At 40.2% G+C, this 20342-nt stretch overlaps 1 protein-coding gene across 3 annotated transcripts in view; it reads left to right on the forward strand.

Annotated features, from left to right (window-relative positions):
* LOC140335399 (probable hydrolase PNKD) overlaps positions 1-17733 on the forward strand; it is a 58128-nt gene extending 40395 nt beyond the window's left edge. For all 3 annotated transcript variants that reach the window (XM_072417987.1, XM_072417988.1, XM_072417989.1), the window contains exons 4-9: positions 5600-5658; positions 7709-7801; positions 8125-8288; positions 12304-12390; positions 14515-14630; positions 14799-17733. In XM_072417987.1, coding sequence (XP_072274088.1) covers positions 5600-5658; positions 7709-7801; positions 8125-8288; positions 12304-12390; positions 14515-14630; positions 14799-14972 — 693 coding nt within the window. In that variant the 3' untranslated portion in view covers positions 14973-17733. The remainder of the gene's footprint in view (positions 1-5599; positions 5659-7708; positions 7802-8124; positions 8289-12303; positions 12391-14514; positions 14631-14798) is intronic.
* The last annotated feature ends 2609 nt before the right edge of the window (positions 17734-20342 follow it).

Consider the following 20342-nt stretch of genomic DNA (forward strand, 5'->3'; position numbering starts at 1 on the left):
AGAGAACTCTCTTCCCTATTATTCACTTTGGGATCAATACAAAGAACAAGAGGGCACTCTTTGCGTCTGGAGGAAAAAAAGTTTAAGCTCCGGATAAGGAAGGGATTCTTCACTGTATGGTCTGAAAATGTGGAATCGGCTCCCTCATGAAGTAGTTTCAGCAACTACTATAGATTGCTTTAAGAAAAAGCTGGATGCTTTTCTGAAAGCACAGAAAACTGCGTATAAAAGCTTTAAAGTAAAGATAACCGAAATTGTTGATCCAGGGAACATCTGATTGCCTCATGGAATCAGGAAGGAATTTAACCCCGTGTTAACACAAAGTGTCCGAGGGTTTTTTTTGCCTTCCTCTGGACCAACTATGTCTTATAGGATTTTATATATGGGATATGTTTATTTCCCTAGTGGTTGAACTTGATGGACCTATGTCTTTTTTCAACCTAACCTACTATGTAATTATATAAATTAATAGCCAATTTTCTGATATAGGAAGAGATCAATGCAGCAATAGCTGTCTCTTTAAACTAGCAGCAGCACTTGTCATACTATTACTGAAAGTGATTTCCCCTTTTCTTTTGTTTTTATTTTGTTGACTATAAAGCCTGGATAGGTCCCATTGGGCCCTATCATAGCCACCTTTGGTTAGGTGTATTGCAGAGGGCTGAGAGTACACTTGCTTTTAGGTTACTATGATGCGTTGAAGGGTCCCCATTGAGTCCCATCATAGCCACCTTTGGTTGGGTGTACCACAGAGAACTCACTCATGTGCTGACTTTATAGGTTGGTGGCACACACCTGCTGGCCCTAGGTGTTGGTGGCACGCCCCTTCTGACTTTAAAGATTGGTGCCACACCCCTGCTGGCTCTAGGGGTTGGCGGCACACCCCTGCTGATTTTATAGGTTGGTGGCTGCCCCTACTGGCTCTAGGGGTTTGGTAGCATGCCCCTACTGACTTTAAAGGTAGGTGTCACGCCCCTGCTGCCCCTAGGGGTTGGTGACACGCCCCTTCTGGCTCTAGAGGTTTATGTTGCAGAAGAACTTTGGTTATGTTACTGCCTTGCTAGAAAGTAAGCTGTACCTGAGAACCTGAAGTGCAAGGACCTCCCTGCGTCTACTTATTTAAACTCATTGGATCTCTGCTTCCTCCACCTTTCTTTGTGCTCCTCAGTCGTTACCCCACTTTTCATCAGATTACTAGACCTGGAAGGGGTTGATTGCTGTCATGAGGAAGGAATGCCCTGCCTCCACGATGATGTCTTCCACACAAGGGCATGGTGCAGAACTGGGCATGGTAGGTCAGTGAGTGCAGAACCGGGCATGGTAGGTCAGTAATGGGTTGAAGATCAGCTGCAAGTAGTTCACAGAACATAGTGGTGATTAGTCTTTTGCCCAGTACCTGCCCTTTTTATAGGCACATCCTCCACAGTCCCAAACTTCTCCAATTCCAAACTCTAATACACATTGGACGGTGGAATGGCTGTTTGCAAGGCTTAGCTATGAAGTCCAAGAACATCTACAACATCAGGACCAAGTAATAGCTGGAAAAAAAATTGCAGAGGTTCCAATTATGGGCATCTTCTGGTATCTGCCCCTTAGGCAGTGCTTTTCCTTTCCGAGCAGAATGTACAGAATTAAATTCCCATGCTGGTAGATATTCCCAGCCACCTTTTGTATATAATACAGAACCATAACGCAACTCCACATGAACCACACAAGTCTGTGATTATTTCTTTGTGGGAAATGAGAGTTATTTGTCGTCAATGAATCCTGCCAGCAGCTGTTTATATGATGCAGACCGGAGTGTTTTGAGCTCCATAATAAGGAACTGAGCCGGTTCCTGGAAGAAAATCACAGAACGGGTGCAGTGCCACCATACTCCATCCAGCCGCTGATATTTAAACCCATTAATAATCTTTTTATAGCATTTGTGAGTCCATAATACCCATTTCCCAGAAACGAGTGGGAATTGGAGCTGTGTAGAAGGCAGATTAGTGGTTTTCATTTTATTTCTCTGAATCAGGACTTAATGACTGCTTGTGCAGATACAGGTGAATTTTGGATTTCCTTTTCGGTTAAATAGGAAAAAAAAATAACTAAAAGCTGAATCCCAGGCAGATATAAAATCTACTAGTTAAAGCAGACCTAAAATCAATAAATGCCATTGCTAGAAGTCTCTGAATTTGACGTGGACTCCTTGTGTTGCTACTCCAAGATCTGCAAGATATGAATACCATCAGAAGTGCAGGGAGCATTCTTATAGGTGGAGAGGGCAGATTAAAGAAAGCTCCTCTCTCACCCTACTTTCCATTCCCATCAATATTCTCATTGTGCTGCTTCTTCCTCTCATATTTCAGCTGTGCTATATGGGCTGAAAGCAACTGATACCGGGTTGACTGATACACTGATAAAAGAGCTTATTGAAACCATATTAAAATCTACACAACATAAAATCTGTAACGACTATAATAATGGTGGGGGTCCAAATTTCTAAATACCCAGGACCCAGTGATTCCCTAGCACAAGAATATGATAAAAGAATTTAATTTTTTTTACCAACATATTGATTACCCCAACCACAATTAGGTTCTCAGTTTATGGACTCTGGCCACTGGACCACCAACCATGTCCCTTTTTTTGGACATAGAAATATATGATGAAATTTTCATACTGTGAAAGTATCAGATTTGATTACTGCATGTAAGTCAATTTTATTTTTATTTTATCTTTTTATTTTTATTAGTAAATACCTGATTTCACCTTTTTTTGTTTAAGAAAACCACAGATCACTGATTTAAGGTTTACATCCACTTGTGTATGGCTAGAATTGGTAATGTTTTCCAGGTGTATAAAAGCCTGATTCTTGGATGATATTTTTCTCAATAACAGGAAGGTGCGTTTATGCCAAGTACAGATCTTCTTTAAATAAATATTGTAGCCTGCAGGGCAAAAACATGTTCTTACAGGGATCGCTGTTTGATAGTCCATGTCATATGAATGTAGCAAATTTGCCATATGAGAGCTTGGGGTGCCAAGACAGAATCGCAGTGCTTCAATCCCATTATGAAGTAACACGGTTCTTGTTAATGCATACTTACACATTTATTTAAAGGTGTCAAAAAATTGAAGAAAAAAAATATTGTAGAAGTGCGAAAGTATAGTTGTATGGGTGTAATAGAAAATGTGCAGTATAGAATGTACTCAAGTGGTCAGATGTGCAAAAGGTTTATTTCTTCAAAAAGAATTATATGCTCTGCCTGTCATAAAAAAAGAAAAAAGTCCCCAGCCTGTGGGGGCAGCCTTGTAATCTGGGGTGCCTGTGGGGGGCAGTCTTGTGATATGGGGTGCCTGTGGGGAGGGGGGGTGCAGCCTTGTGATCTGGGTTTACTTCCTTTGGTCAGGTTTAGGTTCAGCATTGCTATGTGCCCAATAAAATGTACTCCCTGAATATACTGAATGACCAGGTTCCAGTGTTGCATTTTGTTTTCCCTGATGTCCATGCAGACACCTAGAGGCAGTGCTGTCATCATGTGGTGCCTTAAACATGTATGTAATGTTCACTTGGAGTGAACTTTTTTAGTAATTTTGCAATCTGTATGAATACATTTCTAGCATGTCACAATATACAGCAGCAGTATCAGTATCCATGTTTTGAGCTCCATTCTAGTAGCCATGCCTGGGCTCAGATGTCATCAATCAGCTTCAGGGAGGAGGAAACATTTCCTTATTTAATCTTCTCATCACTGTTAATCAGACTGCAACATTGTGACTTTGTAGCAAGATCAGGATTTGCATTATTGTATCCAGTCTCCAGTCCAAGAAGTAGTTGATGACCCTGGATTATGCGTGAATAAAGAAGGCTCCATCCTTCTGCAGAGAGAGAATAGATATAGGTATTGTCGGGGAATTGTAATAAATATCTGGTGCATTTACACATTACTTAACATTCTGTGCCTAATCCTAAAGTGGAAAAAAAAAAAAAAGCTGACCGCCTAGAAGTAACAAAGCTCCTGCTTTTAGCAATAAAAGGAAAACCCAGGGAGTAGTACCAATGTTCTTTTTATTAAATCTAGCCCAGATTTTGCAATTACTTGCAGTTACCCATCTCTAGCAATATTATTGACCTGATTCCCCAGAGTTCTGTGCGGCAATAATCCCACGTCACGATGCAGAGTATTATTGTGGATTCTGGGAACAGTTGGATGATGGCGATGAAATTTATACTCCGCTGATCCATAATCTGAATATTGTCTCATCCTATGGGGGCTTTTTCTCTGAGAGAGGAAGTGGGGACATCTGTAATTGACTCAGACTTGTTCCTGTCCTCTGATCTCTGCGGCAGCGGCCCAGCGACACCCCAGCTCATGTTGGGGCCGCTGTTATTTTTGGACGGGACGTGGAAAGCCTCTGCCATCTCTCCCAGCTTTGTACTCTTTATCCTCTCCATTTAATCAGGATAAACACAGAGCTTGGAGACGGCAAGAGCAGGAAGAGGCCTGCCACTGAGCAGCAGATGAAAGGCATGCGAAGATAAATGAAGTTAGGGCCATGGGCCACACTGAGGATGTGCTGAAGGAAGAAACGGCAAAAATTCAAAATAGGGTCAACTTAATGAATGTCTGGGGGGTTTACAGAAAGATTTACAGCATTTGAAGGGAATATTTTTTTGTCACTCATTGAGTTGTCAGCGGGTGGTGAAAGGTTGGATTTTTTGGCCCTGAGGGTAATGGGGTTGGCACTAGGTCCAGGTTCACAGCATTAGAGCTTTAGTTGAATATAAAGTAGCAGCTATGCGGGTTCATAAGAATTACATTAGGCTGGATAAAGGAATATTCCATTCCAAGTTAAAAGCATTTAACAAATGTTAAATTAAAAACCTTATATCTTACCCCTGAAAAACACAACTGATCCAAAAAATCTGTTTAGCATTCTCCAATGGAGGCCTGTAGACACCTGAACATCATACTAATATTAGCTTGTTGGGGCATCCCATTCCAGAATATTGGGTATTAATAAAACTGCCTACCTTTATGGTTAGAATGTCCTCCACAATTCCAGCAAGGCTTTCAATGATAATTTGGAAGGTGTCTGTGGGAATTGGTGGGACTGGTGTCTGAAAAAGAAGAATTGCTTCACTTCTATTTATCTCAAATGTATTTAGTAGGGTTGATGTCAGAGCTTTATGCAGGGCACTCCAGTTCCTCCACACCAAACTCTTCAAACCATGGATTGTTTGATGTCTAAGCCTTTAGCTGCTTTTTCTGACAGAACTGGGTCAGCACCTGCGCAGCACCTCCTCCAACAAGCCCCACATTCCGCTGCTCCCAGAAAATACCCTGAGACTTCTAATGTGTGTACATTAAGGAGGACTATAAAATATGTGGAACAGGATAGTCAGGCATGCAACATGGTTTGACCACTCTCAGGCATTTAGTCATGTACCTAAACACACAATATTACTTTGCCATCATTCTGTGTTTCCCCTCTTGGTTAGGGCGTAATGATGTTACACATTGTGTGTTGGTATACTGGGGTTAAAGTAATCTGGTTAAAGTTTATCTTTTATAATAGTCCTAAGTAACTTTGTACTTTTATTTTTCAGACATACCTTGACCGAGAAGGTGTCAGTCTGGAAGCAATACTTTGCACCCATAAACACTGGTATGTACCGTCTCTGACACTCCTTGTTAAAGATTTATGAAACACTGTGAGGTATTGACAACCCAATTGCAAAACTGCACTAATTAAATTTAGTTGTCACATTATGTGGGGGTAAGCTCTTGGGTCTTGAGTCCCTTCCAGGTCTCTTTTGATATTGCTTGCGCCAACCTCTTTGCACACACTTAATAGAAAACCTAAAGCCCAGTTGACGTTTGTTATTAAATGAGCTTAAAAAAGTTTGTGCAAAGTTCTACAGTTTTCTTTAGACACAGCTTGAATAGGAGACCCCATCCCTATCCTGGCCACAAACTTGGACCCTTTTGCTGGAAGCAGCAGCCTCTTTGCAGAGGTTTGGCACATCTCCTGTTGAATCGCACCTGTAGTCTTAGTAAAGCATGTGTTTCTTGCTGATTGGAGAGCTCAATCTCTGGTTTGTTTAGCACATATGGTGGTACTTAGCCTTCAGCCAGGCTTTATGCACAAAGGATAGGTGGTGATTATTACCCAAAACATTATACTTCCAGTGCATCAAAATGTGCTAGTGGTAGAATTCACAATAAACTGATGTAATAGGCAATGGGAACTATTAGGTAAAAATGTAGTGCATGGTATACACGTGGCCATCCCTCTATATGCCAGAAAGCATGTGGACATTTATTATTAGAGTAATAAATGGTTTGTGGAATGAGGTATCAAGGAATTTCAATAGTCATCATAGATCCCTGACTTCAGTAGGATTGAACATCTTTAAGATAAATTCCAGTACGAACTATGAGCCAGGCCTTTGCACCAAACATCAGCTCCTGAGCTTTTTGGGGAGTAGAAAAAAATTCTCATAGACGTGCCATGTGGAAAGTGTTTGCAGAGGAATAAAGGCTGTTCTAGCCACCGGGATGGGGCCAACTCCATATAATGACCATGGTTTTGGAATGGGATGTCAATACTATCAGCCTTTTGGTATACCTACAGTCATAAAGTTAATGGTTCAGCTCTTAGGTAAAGGTGTAGGGATTCATACAGAGATAGTTACCTTGACTTTCACTTTAACCTCATCTTACATCTAAGCACTCCATTGCCAACCTTTTTTTGCTTCCATCGTCATATCATCTCATCCTCCACAGACATTAAATTGTCATTCTGACCTCAATCGATCAAAGTCATCTCCTGCAATTATTGCTGGAGTTTAATCGTATTCTGCTGCTGGCAGGGTAGCAATCAATCACAACTTTCCACAAAATGTTCATTTGTTTGGACTGTAATTCTTGTCATCGTTATTCTCATATCTGACATGAAATGGTGAATGCCAGAACCGGAAAGTCCTGTTGTTCTGCAGAATTTGCCCTGAGTGAGTTTATGACGATGGGAAATTACATCACTTTAAGAACCTGCGTTCCTTTACCGGAGGTTACCACCTACACATGTTAATATCTGGGTTTGTGAATACAGCGCTGCTAGTTAATTCTTTTCATTTCTAGCTTCCTTCTGTGTCTTTCAGGCATAACTGTCCTTCAATAGAGCCAAATGCTTGGAAAAATGATTCATATGTTCATTAGGTTGTCATCCCTGGAACGGTTAGAACATATTGAATGAAAATTCTCTGATTTATATCCCCAATTTCATAATGTTGTATTTATTAATTGTGCAATAAAATAATGTTGTTCTTGTGTTTGCATTGGCTCCCTCCATGGCATTTCTTCTTACATCTCTAAAACATACTTGTAGGTTAATTGGCTTCTTTCCCCACACCCTCAAAATTGGCCTTGCTATGGTAGTGAGAATAGATTGTGAGCTCCTCTGGGGGTCATTTATGGACATTGCTATAGATTCTGTAGTGTTCTGCCTAAGAGATGAATGGTAAAAAAATACAAGATCATAATATTTGTAACACACACCTATTCAATTGTAAGGCCCCAAGGAGGCTGGACACTTCTGCTGCCAAAATGCTGGATTGAAATTGATAACATTATAGGAATGGTGTGTTTGCTGATTGAATACAGAACAGCATATCATAACACCAGCAGCCCATTAAGCTTTCTCCTTTTTTTTTCAGGGACCATAGCGGCGGTAATAAAGCTCTGAAGAAACATTATAAGTCTTGCCGGGTATATGGGAGCTCCTGTGATGATATTCCAGAACTAACACAGTAAGTGAATCCTGGGGAAAGGTTAGGATGCAGTGGGCCAGGTTTAATTATTATCTTCTCACAATACCCAGCATTGCAAAAATCCAACTTGGTCTGGTTCTGTTGCATTGCACAAAGCTGTCATTTTAATATGTTTTGGGCACTGATGGCTGGAGGAGAGAAGCCTTCTAGAGATGATTTTGCAGCCAAAATCAGACCAAAGTTAGCACCTTGGTATTGGCTCGGTGGTCTCTCTGTGTTGGGAGTTTAACTTGACCAGATTTGGGGTAGTTGTCTGAAATGTAGAAAAAACTAACTTTGCATATTTTCATTCTTCCCTCCAGTCCGTTATCTGACCGAGATCTGCTTTCTGTTGGACGGCTGCAGTTTCAGGCCTATTTCACGCCGGGCCACACGGTTGGCCACATGATCTACGTGCTGGATGGCAAATCTGGGGACGGACCGGACTGCCTGTTCTCTGGGGATCTTCTCTTCCTCGCCGGCTGCGGTAAGCCAGAAAAAACACAATGTAGTGCCATTTCTTTCAGAATTTATTAGCTCTGTGCTATCTCCTTAGGATAAACCCAGGATGTAGTTTTATATTGTAACCCAAAATGCTAATACTATAAAGCTGTCGTGTGTTGGGTTTAACCTGAGCATATGGTGGTCAAATAAACAGAGGTCATCTTCAATGAAAACTGTGTTTCATAAGGACTAGCAGATCCAGATTTGCAAACCATTACCATTGCAACATTATTCTAATAAATATATTGGTACTGGGGGTTTACTAAAAACCTGTGACATTTTCAAGGGTGTGTTTGTGCATACCAAGCCAGCAAATAGGACCGTCTTTTTTTCCGACATTTGGATTTGCAGGACTGGCATACGTCTTGTATATCTTTGAAAGGCGGCCTGTTGTCTGTGAATCACCTGAAGATTCACTGACGGGAAATGTCAGAAATAGCAATTTTACCCTCGTTAGTGATAACGCTGATTGCATAAACACTGTCATGCCTCGGTAATACGGCTCTCATTTCCTGCGCACAGCAACTTGGAAAGGGGCCAGACTGCAGCGTATTCTGCTGCCTCTAACAGGCCTGATGTGGGCAGCCAATGGGAGAATCCAACTCATTACTGCAGATAGATGCAAAATCTGCTGCCATAGATTGTAAAAAAACAAAAAGAATTGTTTGGAACGCTTTGTTCCAACATAAAGGTCACCACAAATCTGATCTCCTGCAAATTCTAGTTACCTGGCTGGTAAAGCATTACCCAATGTTTTCCCTTCATGGTCCTCTCCCGGAAAAGGCGATTGTGGGTGTCACAGAGAGAGGCACACATGATCATTAGCACAACTCTGCACATTAATACGCTGGGTTTGCAAGGTGCCATGCTAAGGGAACAAGGCCATGCAATGACAGCCTTTCGTAGGTCTTTTGGGTTCAATGACATTGGGTGTCATTCAATACAGACAACTGAGGACACCTTGTGGCAAATAAAAAGTCCTGCATCTACAAACAATTTTGCTCACTGACTCCATGTGAGTCAGCATTACAACCTGACAATTACCGGTAGCAGCTTTTATAAAGCTAAATTTATTATTTTATTTTTTTTTGCCTATTAGATATTGTGTATCTCTCCGAAACTATATTATTTCAGAAAGAATGTAAAAGGGTTAATATATTTGCAAGCTATTGCTGCAGTATATTCCCCCACTGAGGAGAATGACCTGTTTCTCCTGTTGGCAGATGACTTCAGGGGAGAAAGTGATGAGAAAATGTGAATATCTCTAGTTGTGAATGATAGAAAAGTATAGGTGAAACCTTCAAGTAGGGACACAAACTGATGACAAATATTTTGGCATTTGAACAGGAAGTACAGAAAACAAAAAAACTTGAAGGATATCTTAATTATTTCCTACTGCATCCAAAACAGAAACCATTTTGGACTGGAAATGTTTAAAACCTATTCAATGAAAACAATATTTTTTTTCTTTAGGACTATGGGCTTAATGTTGCTCCTAACCTTCCCAGCTATGTAACTATATAAATATAATACTCTCCTAACCTCCACCTATAGGCTGTTCTTAAACACCTTGACAGCTTCTTCAGGTCGTGATCAGCTGCCATGGCATTTGCAGAACTTCATTCATCTCGCCATATGCAGACGTTGTACATTGAGTTGTGCATACAGTTCCTCTGCATTATATACACATTGTACTCCGCAGAGGTGATCACAAACAGCCAGCTAAGAGTACCCCTAAACTGCCCCTGATTTGGCGGGTCTCTCCCTCTTTGTACCTTCCAACAGCCTCTGTCTTTTATGCCTCCCAACTGCCCCCATTTTTTTTTTTTCTTGAGGGACTGTCACTCCTCATACCTCCCCAACTGCCCCTACATCCCTGTTTTCGAGGGACTGTCCCCCTACATACACCCTAACTGATTTGGAGGGACTGTTTCTCTTCATATTTAAGCTTAAAAGACATTGAGACACACAAGCTTGTTTCTTTGTTTGAAATGTGAGATGTTCAGCTGACCACACATGAAGCTATAATCCCAATTTCTGAAAATTCCAAACTTTTCTGTGGTTGCATCTTTGGGTTTGTCGACTCCAGCCATGTGACCAAATAAAATTAGATCTCTTTAAACACTAAGATAAAACCATGGCCACTTCCTTCTTTATCTTTTCTTTTTTTAACATTCCACTGCTGTTGTTAAACATTCCCCCCCACCTCCACCAACCAAGTTGTTCTCCATCAATTCTTCCGCAAAGAAGCAATCCCGACCCCACATTCTAAAATACTTGAATAAATCATTTTTCCCATGCTTGGTGTCTGATAACACCCGGGGGCAATTTAATAAAATCCTGACTTTGAGTTACTAGAAGGTGCTAAAGAAGGGCTTTACAAGTTCCCCTTTTCCCGCGGTTGCTATGGAGGCAGCTGAGCCCTCCCGCTGTGTGCTGACCCAGCTATTGTCCGATGAGAAAGCATAAGGAATTGAAAATGTTCATGCTGCTTGTGAATGACTTAACATTCTTTATATTCTATGAATAGAAGAATCCGGGCTCCTGAAATATGCATTCAAGTCTTTCATTTTGATCAATGTCCCAATTTTTGGAATTTATGTCAAATTATTTTACCAGTGAAATAAAATCATCTGAAAACTGTAGCTATGGCACTCAAGTATTTCAACCATTGTCCTTTGTAGAAAAGTCTTTGTACCGGTATGCTTGGATTGAATAGGCCTGGCATTATCACATTTGTGTCAGTGCAATTTTTATGTAAAGTTAAAGGCAAGCTGAACTATTTTGGGGTCTTTTATTGGAGGATTTCATTTCTTGTCTTTTTTGTTTCTGTATTTTTTTGTATATATTGGAAAGTTTAATAAAAATTCATTCCCTCTCTTTTCTATTTTTCTTCTTTTTTTTCTTGTTTCCTTTTTCTGTCTTCCCTCTCTTTCTTCCCTCGCTTGCTTTTTGTTTGCTCATTCACTCTTTCTTGCTTGTTCCCAGTTTCTGCTCTCACTCACTATAACTTTTCCTTGTTTGCTCTCTCTCTCTGCTTGCTTGCACACACGATTTCTTTCTATGCTTGCTTGAACAATCTTTCTTTCTTTTCTCTTTTACTCTCTCTCTCCCTTTGCTTCCTCTTTTCTTTTTCTTTCTCTATTTGCTCACACACACCCTTTCCCACGTCTCCTTTTCGTTCATGCACTTTCTCAGAATTGTTTTTGAATACCTTCCCATATTAAATGAGATACCTACACAATACACTTTCAGTCTCTATTGTCTTCAATTAAAAATAGTTAGTAGCAAAATAAATAAAATCTCACACAAAGAATATTCTTTCACAATATTGACCAGATTGGAATCTGTTGTATGTGATCCCTACATATGCACCATATATTGTTTTAATGGTCATTTCCCACCCAAAATTTCTACACACTGTGCTCACTTATCACCCTGACTGCTATTAGGATTGGCCAATTTTGGATTGAATTAGGTGTTAAAGCTTGAGGAAATAAAACTAATAAACTATAGTTTATAAAAATGAACTATTCACTAAATTACCTACTGCAGACGTTGTCTTCTGTCCCTGCTTACCAAGGCACCAGTGACGACTCTCAGTCTTCCTAATGAAAAATAGGAAAAGCTGGGAATCTCAAATTGTGCAAAACGTTTTCCTAGGTGAGCCATATGAAAGCTCTGCGGTAATTTTTTTTTCCCCTATAATTTTTTTTACATGGTGGGTCGGGGATTATGATGCTCATATAAAAGCATACATTTATTCTTGCTGCAAGATCCACTATAGGAAACAAAATCACATTATATACTACTTTCAGAAATGTGACGTTTTGTACAAAAGTATCCCTCAAATAATTCCATTTATGTGCAGTAGTAGAATTTTTTTCATGTCATCAATAGGTTTCTCATGTAATGTAACACTTTGATTTTACTTTGCATCTATAGCGAGGGCTTTGAATGAAATTTTCATATATTTGTGCATTTCTTTGTCTGCACAGGAAGAATGTTTGAAGGATCAGCGGAGACAATGCTGGGGTCATTGGACACGGTCACCTCTCTCAATGACAGCACTCTGCTGTGGCCTGGTAAGTGGTCCCCAGGGATTTGCTTGCTCGGTTATATTTATCACTGATGATGGATAATAGAGTTAATTTCCCACTCTGATCCATATAGCATTCAAAGGATCAAGTTGTAGTCTACTGACATCTAGTGGTCGGATAGTTAAATCAGTGAGCTTGCAAATAACTTGTTTTCTGTGCATTTTATACATTCCCAGCTTTTTACATGGTCTGTTGATGTTGGCCTCCCCTAGGCAAACTTTCTTGTTTTGTGTTTAGATTGAGAGTGGTGGAACAGTTACACTCTGTTAGGTTTTTTTTTTTGCAGCATTTGTCCATTAATTAACCTCTAGTGCCCGGGATCGCACACTGTTCTCAATGAATGCAGCCATGGCGTACGAGCATACAAGCTGAAAGGTGCACTGCTATTTCAGTGTTACTTTAAAACCAAACTATACCCAGAACTGAGCAATGAAAATTCTCAAATCAAATACCTTGATTATTGTAAATATAATTGCTATATTAGGAAAACTAAACTTTTCCTATTGTGTAGATGTAGATTTGCAGTCAGGACCTCCTATAACATTTGGTCTCCTAGTAACTGACTGAGGTCCTACAATTCCTCTTCTCCTGATTCCTGTGACCTGCTTTAGTTCTACCTTCTCCAGTACTCAGGATGCTGAAAAATGTAGTCTGGCATCCCATTGATCGTCTCACTTTGGGTGTCACATGATCATTTCAGATTAATCTTCTATCCAGCTCAATTCAGAAATGAGTGGGAATGCAGTGTGCAAGCACATAACACACATTCTGTCTACTGCTTTCCTTCTACACTGTTTGTGCTCACTTATCACCCTGACTGCTATTAGGATTTGCCAATTTTGAATTGAATTAGGTGTTAAAGCTTGAGGAAATAAAACTGGAAATGTCGGCAGAGAAACGTGTATTGCATTAATCTTATGCCATACAACATCTACTGGCACTCGGTGTGATTGACCATATGGGACTATTCCTTACCTTGTTCTAAAACTTCACATACCTCTATAGGGGACATGTGGGCCTGTATAGATGAGTACAGTTGCATACAGCTAAGCATTTGGAATGAGACTCCCCACTCATAAGTTGTTTTTTTTATTCTTGAAATCTGCTTTTCATTTTCCCTTTTGGCTCCATTACAACCCATAGTTCCTCAGCCTATTTTTTATGCACGTTACCATGAAGCACATTGCATACTTGTTCTAATATTGCTGATGAGCAACATTTGTCTTCCTTTTCACTTATAGGAGGCAGATGTCATTCTTGGCAAAGCATTTGCTGGTTAATTAGCTTTTATTTTATTGAGTTCTGACATTGGCATAAATTGGCAACATCCTCCATGAATGTAAAAGATCAGTGTGTCTTTTATGAATTATATCAGCAGAATATTTTATGGTCATTCATGCTTTTTGTCCACATTGAGTAGGTGTTGATCTCCTGGGCAGGTCTGTATTGTGCAACCTCCCCCTCATGCTGCGTGTGTAAGATCGGTTGCATGGGCTCTGAAAGAGGTACTAAAAGCATTTTGTTGCCACATGGATCTATGCTATGCAACCTTCCTTATTTGCTGCACCATGGTTGGGGGTTGCTGTAAACCGGGAATAGAGTAAGCTTGTATCTTCTCTAACTGGTCAGCAAGCTGGAACTTGTAGTTCACCTGAATTTGCTGATACGCGCGCCACCCATATTCTAATTTCCCTGTCCAAACACATCACAGTATTCAATTACAGAATATTGTACTTTCATTATTAGCATTCTCAGGCTGTTTCGAGAAAACATCTTTATCTGGAAAGCCCCTGTTGCAAATTCATTAAATAGAATTCCTGTAAAGCTGAATTTCTGATCTGTGGTGAACTTGTGGTGTTTATCCTAGATCTGTTTGTAGATAGATGTGAACATCAGAAAACCAAAAACTTGCATCTTATGTAGAAAGAAAGAATGGATCTTCCAAGGAAACCATTGGATTCTCCATATTCATGCAGTCCTGGAAATAAAAATGATATATATTGTAATTGATATTAGAATTTACTTTTCTTTTTAACACTTGTTGCATAGGACCTATCGGGGGGTTATTTATTAAAGGAATTAATGCCTATTTTTATTCTTCCTATGCAGGACATGAATATGCCATGGATAACCTAAAATTTGCAGAAGTGGTAGAACCTGAAAACACAATCCGTGATAGGAAATTCCAGTGGGTCAGTCAGCAAAGGCTGGAGAAGAAGTGTACAGTAAGTAGATTAATATTATTAAAATACTTTATATAGCGCCATCATATTATGCAGTGCTGTACATTAAATGTGGATGGAAGGATGAGAGCTCTCATGGTAACAATTACATTGCAATATCAAGAATTGAAGGGAAGTTATTAAAAGGACTGTATTTTTTTTTCTTTGCAGTGCCCATCCACCATAGGTGAAGAGAAGGAGTATAATCCATTCTTGCGAACGCATTGTAGGGACTTGCACATGGCGCTGGACCTCCAGCGAGGGCCTGAAGAAGAATGGAGTCACTTTCGCGCTCGAGTATTAGAGGAAGTCCGAAGAAGGAAAGACCTCTTCAAGGAAAGATAGTGGTGCCACTTATGGGAAACCCTGTGCCGAATGACTCTCCTGCCACCAGGCACCTGTCTGACCCCAAATCTTTGATGTGTCACCATTGATGTGCTGGGTGAACCTTCCTCTGTGTTCTGCAGCAGAGATTCATTTGGTGTGCACTAAAACTGGAAGAGCATTACTATCCCACATCAAGAACTAAACACCAATTCTTTATCTGATAAATGACACTTGCACTAAGCTTTGGGGACTCAAGCACCGCGAAGAAGAATGAACAGGAAGCAAACCTACAATCACATTATGTTGGTGGGGGGGTATACTGGTGTGACCACTAATAGTGCCACAAACAGGAGGATTCTGGGAAATGAGAAGTTTTATTCTAACACTTCTCTCTAGTTTTATGCACACTCCAATGTTCTCTCTCTTACCCTCCTATCCCACCAACCCCCCCCCACGACTAATTTTTTTTCTTTTTATTCCCCCTTTTAGATTTCACTAATTTTCTTGCTTACCTTTCTTGTTCTCTGTGCAACCAGTCTTCCTTTTACACCCCCCTTCCTTCCACTCTCACTTTCCCTATTCACTTCCCTTCTCTCCCTCTTCCCTTTTTCTTTCTTTTTGCTCTCCCTATCTTAGAAGCATTGACCGCAGCTTGCATTATGAGATGCAGTCATATTTATAAAGTGTTATTTCATTTTGATGATCTGTGATCACTACTTTACATTAGTTCTCTTCTGTATGTTGGAGAATCCTGGAAGTGATGTAAATATTATCATCATGTAAATATTTTCAGTTTTTGTGTTTCGTATATTTTGTGTTCTACTTAGGATAATGCTGTGTAATTTATAGGATGCTGACATAATGTGAAACTCTAATGAAGAATAGAACAATAGGATGTTTGTGACACTTCCTTTGTGGGGTACATTTGTTAGGTTTCTATTTACCACAGTAGACTGTAGAAGAGCACCTGTCTTGTAGATATCAGAGGTTTGATCTGGGCTCCGATTATGGCTTCCTTGTCCAACTTTACTGATCTGGAAGCCTTCATTCTATCCATTGTGAACAAAGTTGCTGGCACTCACTTGGTTTGTATGGACAATATTGCCGGGCTCATCCCTTGTACAAGCCAGTTTAGTATTAGTTATAAAGTGCTTTGAGTATACCAGTATAACAGTCTGATATGCAGGACTTGTGTATATAACATTAACTCAGGAATGCTTTGCTTCCATTGTATGTGACAGGTACTCTTTTACCATATTATGAACATTGATGCAAGGGACGCTCTTGCTTATCATGATTGCTGTATAATTTAAAATCTGCCTGAACTTTTAGTTAATTTTAGCTAAATATTTGTCAGGTACATTGAAACCTCAATATGAATACCAAAAAAACTGTCTCCTGCCAACATGGCCCTATGTCTCTTGTCAACATGTTCTCTGTAAATAGACAGTGGTCTCTCTGCAGAGGTCAGGCACACCCCCTGAGTCAGAACAAGATCTCTCCAATCAGCAGGCAGTGAAAGATTTACAGATTGAAGAGCCCTAGCTCTGACTCATCAGGCGGTCTTTCTCTGCAGCATGCTGGCAGGGGACATAATTTATACCTCTGCTGTAGCTGCTTTCTAAAAGAAACAAACTGTAAGATTTGCATGTTATTTCCATTGATGCTCCTGGAAAATATTTGGCTAAAAGATTGGTTGAACTTTTATTTTCTTTTGACATTTCCCACCCTTATTATTATAAGTGAGCCTGTAGAAAGAGGTGACAACAGCTAGAATTGAGTATAGCTGGGACAAAGATTATGTGAACGTTTAACCATAAGCTAACCAATCAGCATTCATTTAATTGCTGTGCTGATTACTGTATACTGAAAGCTGATTGGTTGCTTCCAGTGGTGCAAGTTTCTCTTTTTTCTTTTTTTTTTTTTTCATCTTTCCTGTGCTGTGCTGCGACATTCATAAATGCGGACAACACAGATCTCTAAGCTTCCAAAAAGTATGGGCATTTAATGAATAATATATATATTTGGTATTAAAATCATTTGAAATTTAGCTTAAGAACTAATCCTCAGAAGCAGCTGTAAGGCCGGCTCAGACATGTTGCAGAATGTGATGGGGAGGGGATCTCTGCCTATGAATCCGAATCTCTGTGCCAAAAAACAGCCCCCTGCAAGGATCCACCCAAGGCTAGTCTGTCTGCAGGGTAATAAAAGGAGCTCAATGACAAAGTAATTCATAGGGCTCTATTGATTGATTGATTGATTCCTTTGGTGGGAATTAGTAACTGCCATTGAAAGATATGGAACTGGAAGATTCCCACCAGGGAATATCTGAGGGAATGTATGATCACCTCTTTTATAAATAGAGCCCAAAGTCATTTTTTTACTTTTCATTGATGCAATGTCATGGAATGGAAACTTTTGCTGCTTTTACTTTGGGGATAAAAATGATTGGTATATATCCACGTCACCGCTTCCTTCACCCAGTAAAATCTGAAGGATGTAATGTGGTTGGTTCTTTATTGTATTTGTGTATCTGTATATATGTAATCTATTGTAAAATGTGTAAAATTTCTGGCAGTAGATCAAATCACTGACAATAAAATAATTCACAGTTAGTAGTAACTGGAATGTAAAAATAGGTGACTGATGTAGGTCTATATGGAACTTCAGTTCCTCAATCGACCACAATTGTGATTTTGATTACTAAATAAAAAAAAATCACACTGTATTGTGAGGTGCCAATTTGCTGTGTCCTAATAAAAAAAGCTGGCCTGTACAATTATTGTTTTCTTGCTTTATTTTATTTTGTTAGACTGCAGAGATTTCAAGTTTAGGTTACCTGTCATGTTGCTGTGCAACTTTGTGTAGCAGCCTTCTGTAATAAAGACCGGCGACTGCTGCTTCCTCTCCTTGTGCAGGGTTCATGGTCTTGTATCGGCCCCTTTGTAGTTGCAGCCTGTAGTGGGTGAAGCTATTTGGCCCCTCCCACAGCTCTGCAGTCTGTTTAGCAGGGATGTCAAACTTTGGCCCTCAGCGTCCTTTTTTTTTTTTTTTTTGGCCCCCAAAGGAATCCTAAATATGAACTGCAGCTGTCCCGCCGCTGCATTGAAATAACGCCGTTACTACAATACCTGGCATCACTCGTGTCTATAGACCAGCGGGCTCTCTGCCTATACGTAACTCCGCATTGGACTGTTTTATAGATGCAAGTAATGCCAGGAATTGTAGTAGTGGTACTAATTCAATGAAGAGGGAGTTCCAGCAGCGGGCCAGTAATAAGATTTAGCCTGTCTCAATTTTTTCAATAATCTTCAAGGTTGGCCCGCGACTTTATCAAAGTTTTTAATTTTGGCTCACTGTGTATTTGAGTTTGACACCCCTGCTGTACAGAATTCAGCTCTGGAGTTTAGTTTTAAAGTGTATCTAAATCTTGTGGCAGGAGGTAAACTGAAATTCCTCCAAAGTGAGATAAAAACAGGAATGGTCTCCCCAATGGAAGATTTACCCTCCTCTACTATTGCTTTGATAGCAATACAGTTTGAGATTCCTAAACATACCAGGGCAACACATTTGGGTACTGTGTTGTAAATGCATGATGTGGCTATGATTCCTTTTTAGCATTAACACTCCAGGGACTAGTGTAGCAATTCTGCTACAGGGTAATACCGGCAATGCAACACAGAAGTGAGACAGATATACAAGGTTGCAGCCTGTCACATTTCCTCCATTGGTTTCTCTAAAATAGCATTGGAACATAATTTAAACAATTAAAACTGACTCCAATCACTTGTAATGCTGTATTGATGGTCAGGGGCAGAGTGATTACTGTTTCCTAACCACCAGTACCTGCAGTTTGGCCAATTGACCCCCATAGAGAAGTATTGGAGGGAGGGGGGGGTTGTCCACACCTTGTTGACTACCCATCAAAGCTTCTCAAATGCTCATTTTAATGTATGACTTTAGCTTACAGCCTCCCCGGAATATCTCACCCAATGCCAGTGTGATCCATAGGTGAGGCTACCTGCAGAGCATATGTCTCATAGAACTTTGTTTTAACAAAGTGTTGGTATTTTGATAATTTTAAGATAATATTGGTGGATTCGGTTCATTTCACATTTGGGAAAAATGATTGCTGATGCAACACCGTGGTGCTGGACTCATCAAACCAACAAGTGTTACTCATTCTTCCTCTTTGAAAGTTGTGCAGTATCTCAGGCATCCAGAGAGGGCATAGGAACTTACTGATGTGCCATGAATAGGTAACAGCTCATCTTCATGACAGGCAAACTCCATTTAATGGACACCCTGGATCCCTTATACCCATTCAAACCTGATCCCCTTAGATTACCCCATCTACTTCCATTCTTATTTGCAAATGTTTCACACTGTTAAATTATTATGGTTGGTGTGGGCAGCCTTTTTTAATATTTGTAAAAAGGAGGAACCCTTGAAATAACTTTCAGTTTTTCAGGGAGCTCACAGTACATTAGCGGTGGTTAGAGGGAAGATTTCCTTTTACATTGCTGGCCAGTGGGTAGAATGTCACCCTTACAGATAGCCAACAAGATCAATAGTGTCACTTAAACTGACCTGAAAGGTACAAACTGCTGATTGCTCAAGGAACCTCTGGAGGTGGTTTAACAACGCTGGTTTACAGTAATGAACATTTAAATAATTTTAGATATGACACTGATGCTGGTTTACTATGCATGGTATTGGAATAATATTACAACAAGGAATGTATTCTATTGTTACTGCTTGTTTTACAGCTCCACTGCACTTAATGTTACATTTTTAGTAGACCCCACATGTAGGAAAGTAAAATCAAGGATCAGCTTTTTCTGCAATACCAACCTCCTATCCTGGCCTGTCCCCTGCAGCCCTCACACTGTGCCATCCAGCACCAGCCTTCTGAGCAATATGATGTCCAATGTCATCCAACCTCCTATTATCCCAGACCATTCTGGATGTGCCAGTCTGGGCTCTCAGTACTCTTGGACAAAACAGTACTCACCATTCCTAAATCTATAATTTCTTTCTATTGAAGACTTTGCCACTGATCCAATCCAGAATCTAAATGATAGATTTCCAGTAGCGATTTCATCTCTCCAGAAGGTACACACAGCAATAAACCTTAGCTGAATCTCTAATCACCCCACACGCTATCCATTCTTTGGAGACCTGCAGAAAAAAAGAGGGGGTTCTGCTAAAAGTTCTGAGAAACTTCCACTGCTGGGCAAAACAATCAGCACCCAGAATAACAACTCTGCAGCACACAATTCTGACCACAAGATGCCGCTGTCGTAAAGAGACAGCACACAGTGCCTGCCCGGCCCGGGTTGCTATGGTTACCATCAGTTACCTAGGAAGAGACGCGGCCTGGTTTCG

This window comes from Pyxicephalus adspersus, chromosome 7 (assembly GCF_032062135.1).
Source record: "Pyxicephalus adspersus chromosome 7, UCB_Pads_2.0, whole genome shotgun sequence".
In the NCBI taxonomy this organism is placed as follows: Eukaryota; Metazoa; Chordata; class Amphibia; order Anura; family Pyxicephalidae; genus Pyxicephalus; species Pyxicephalus adspersus.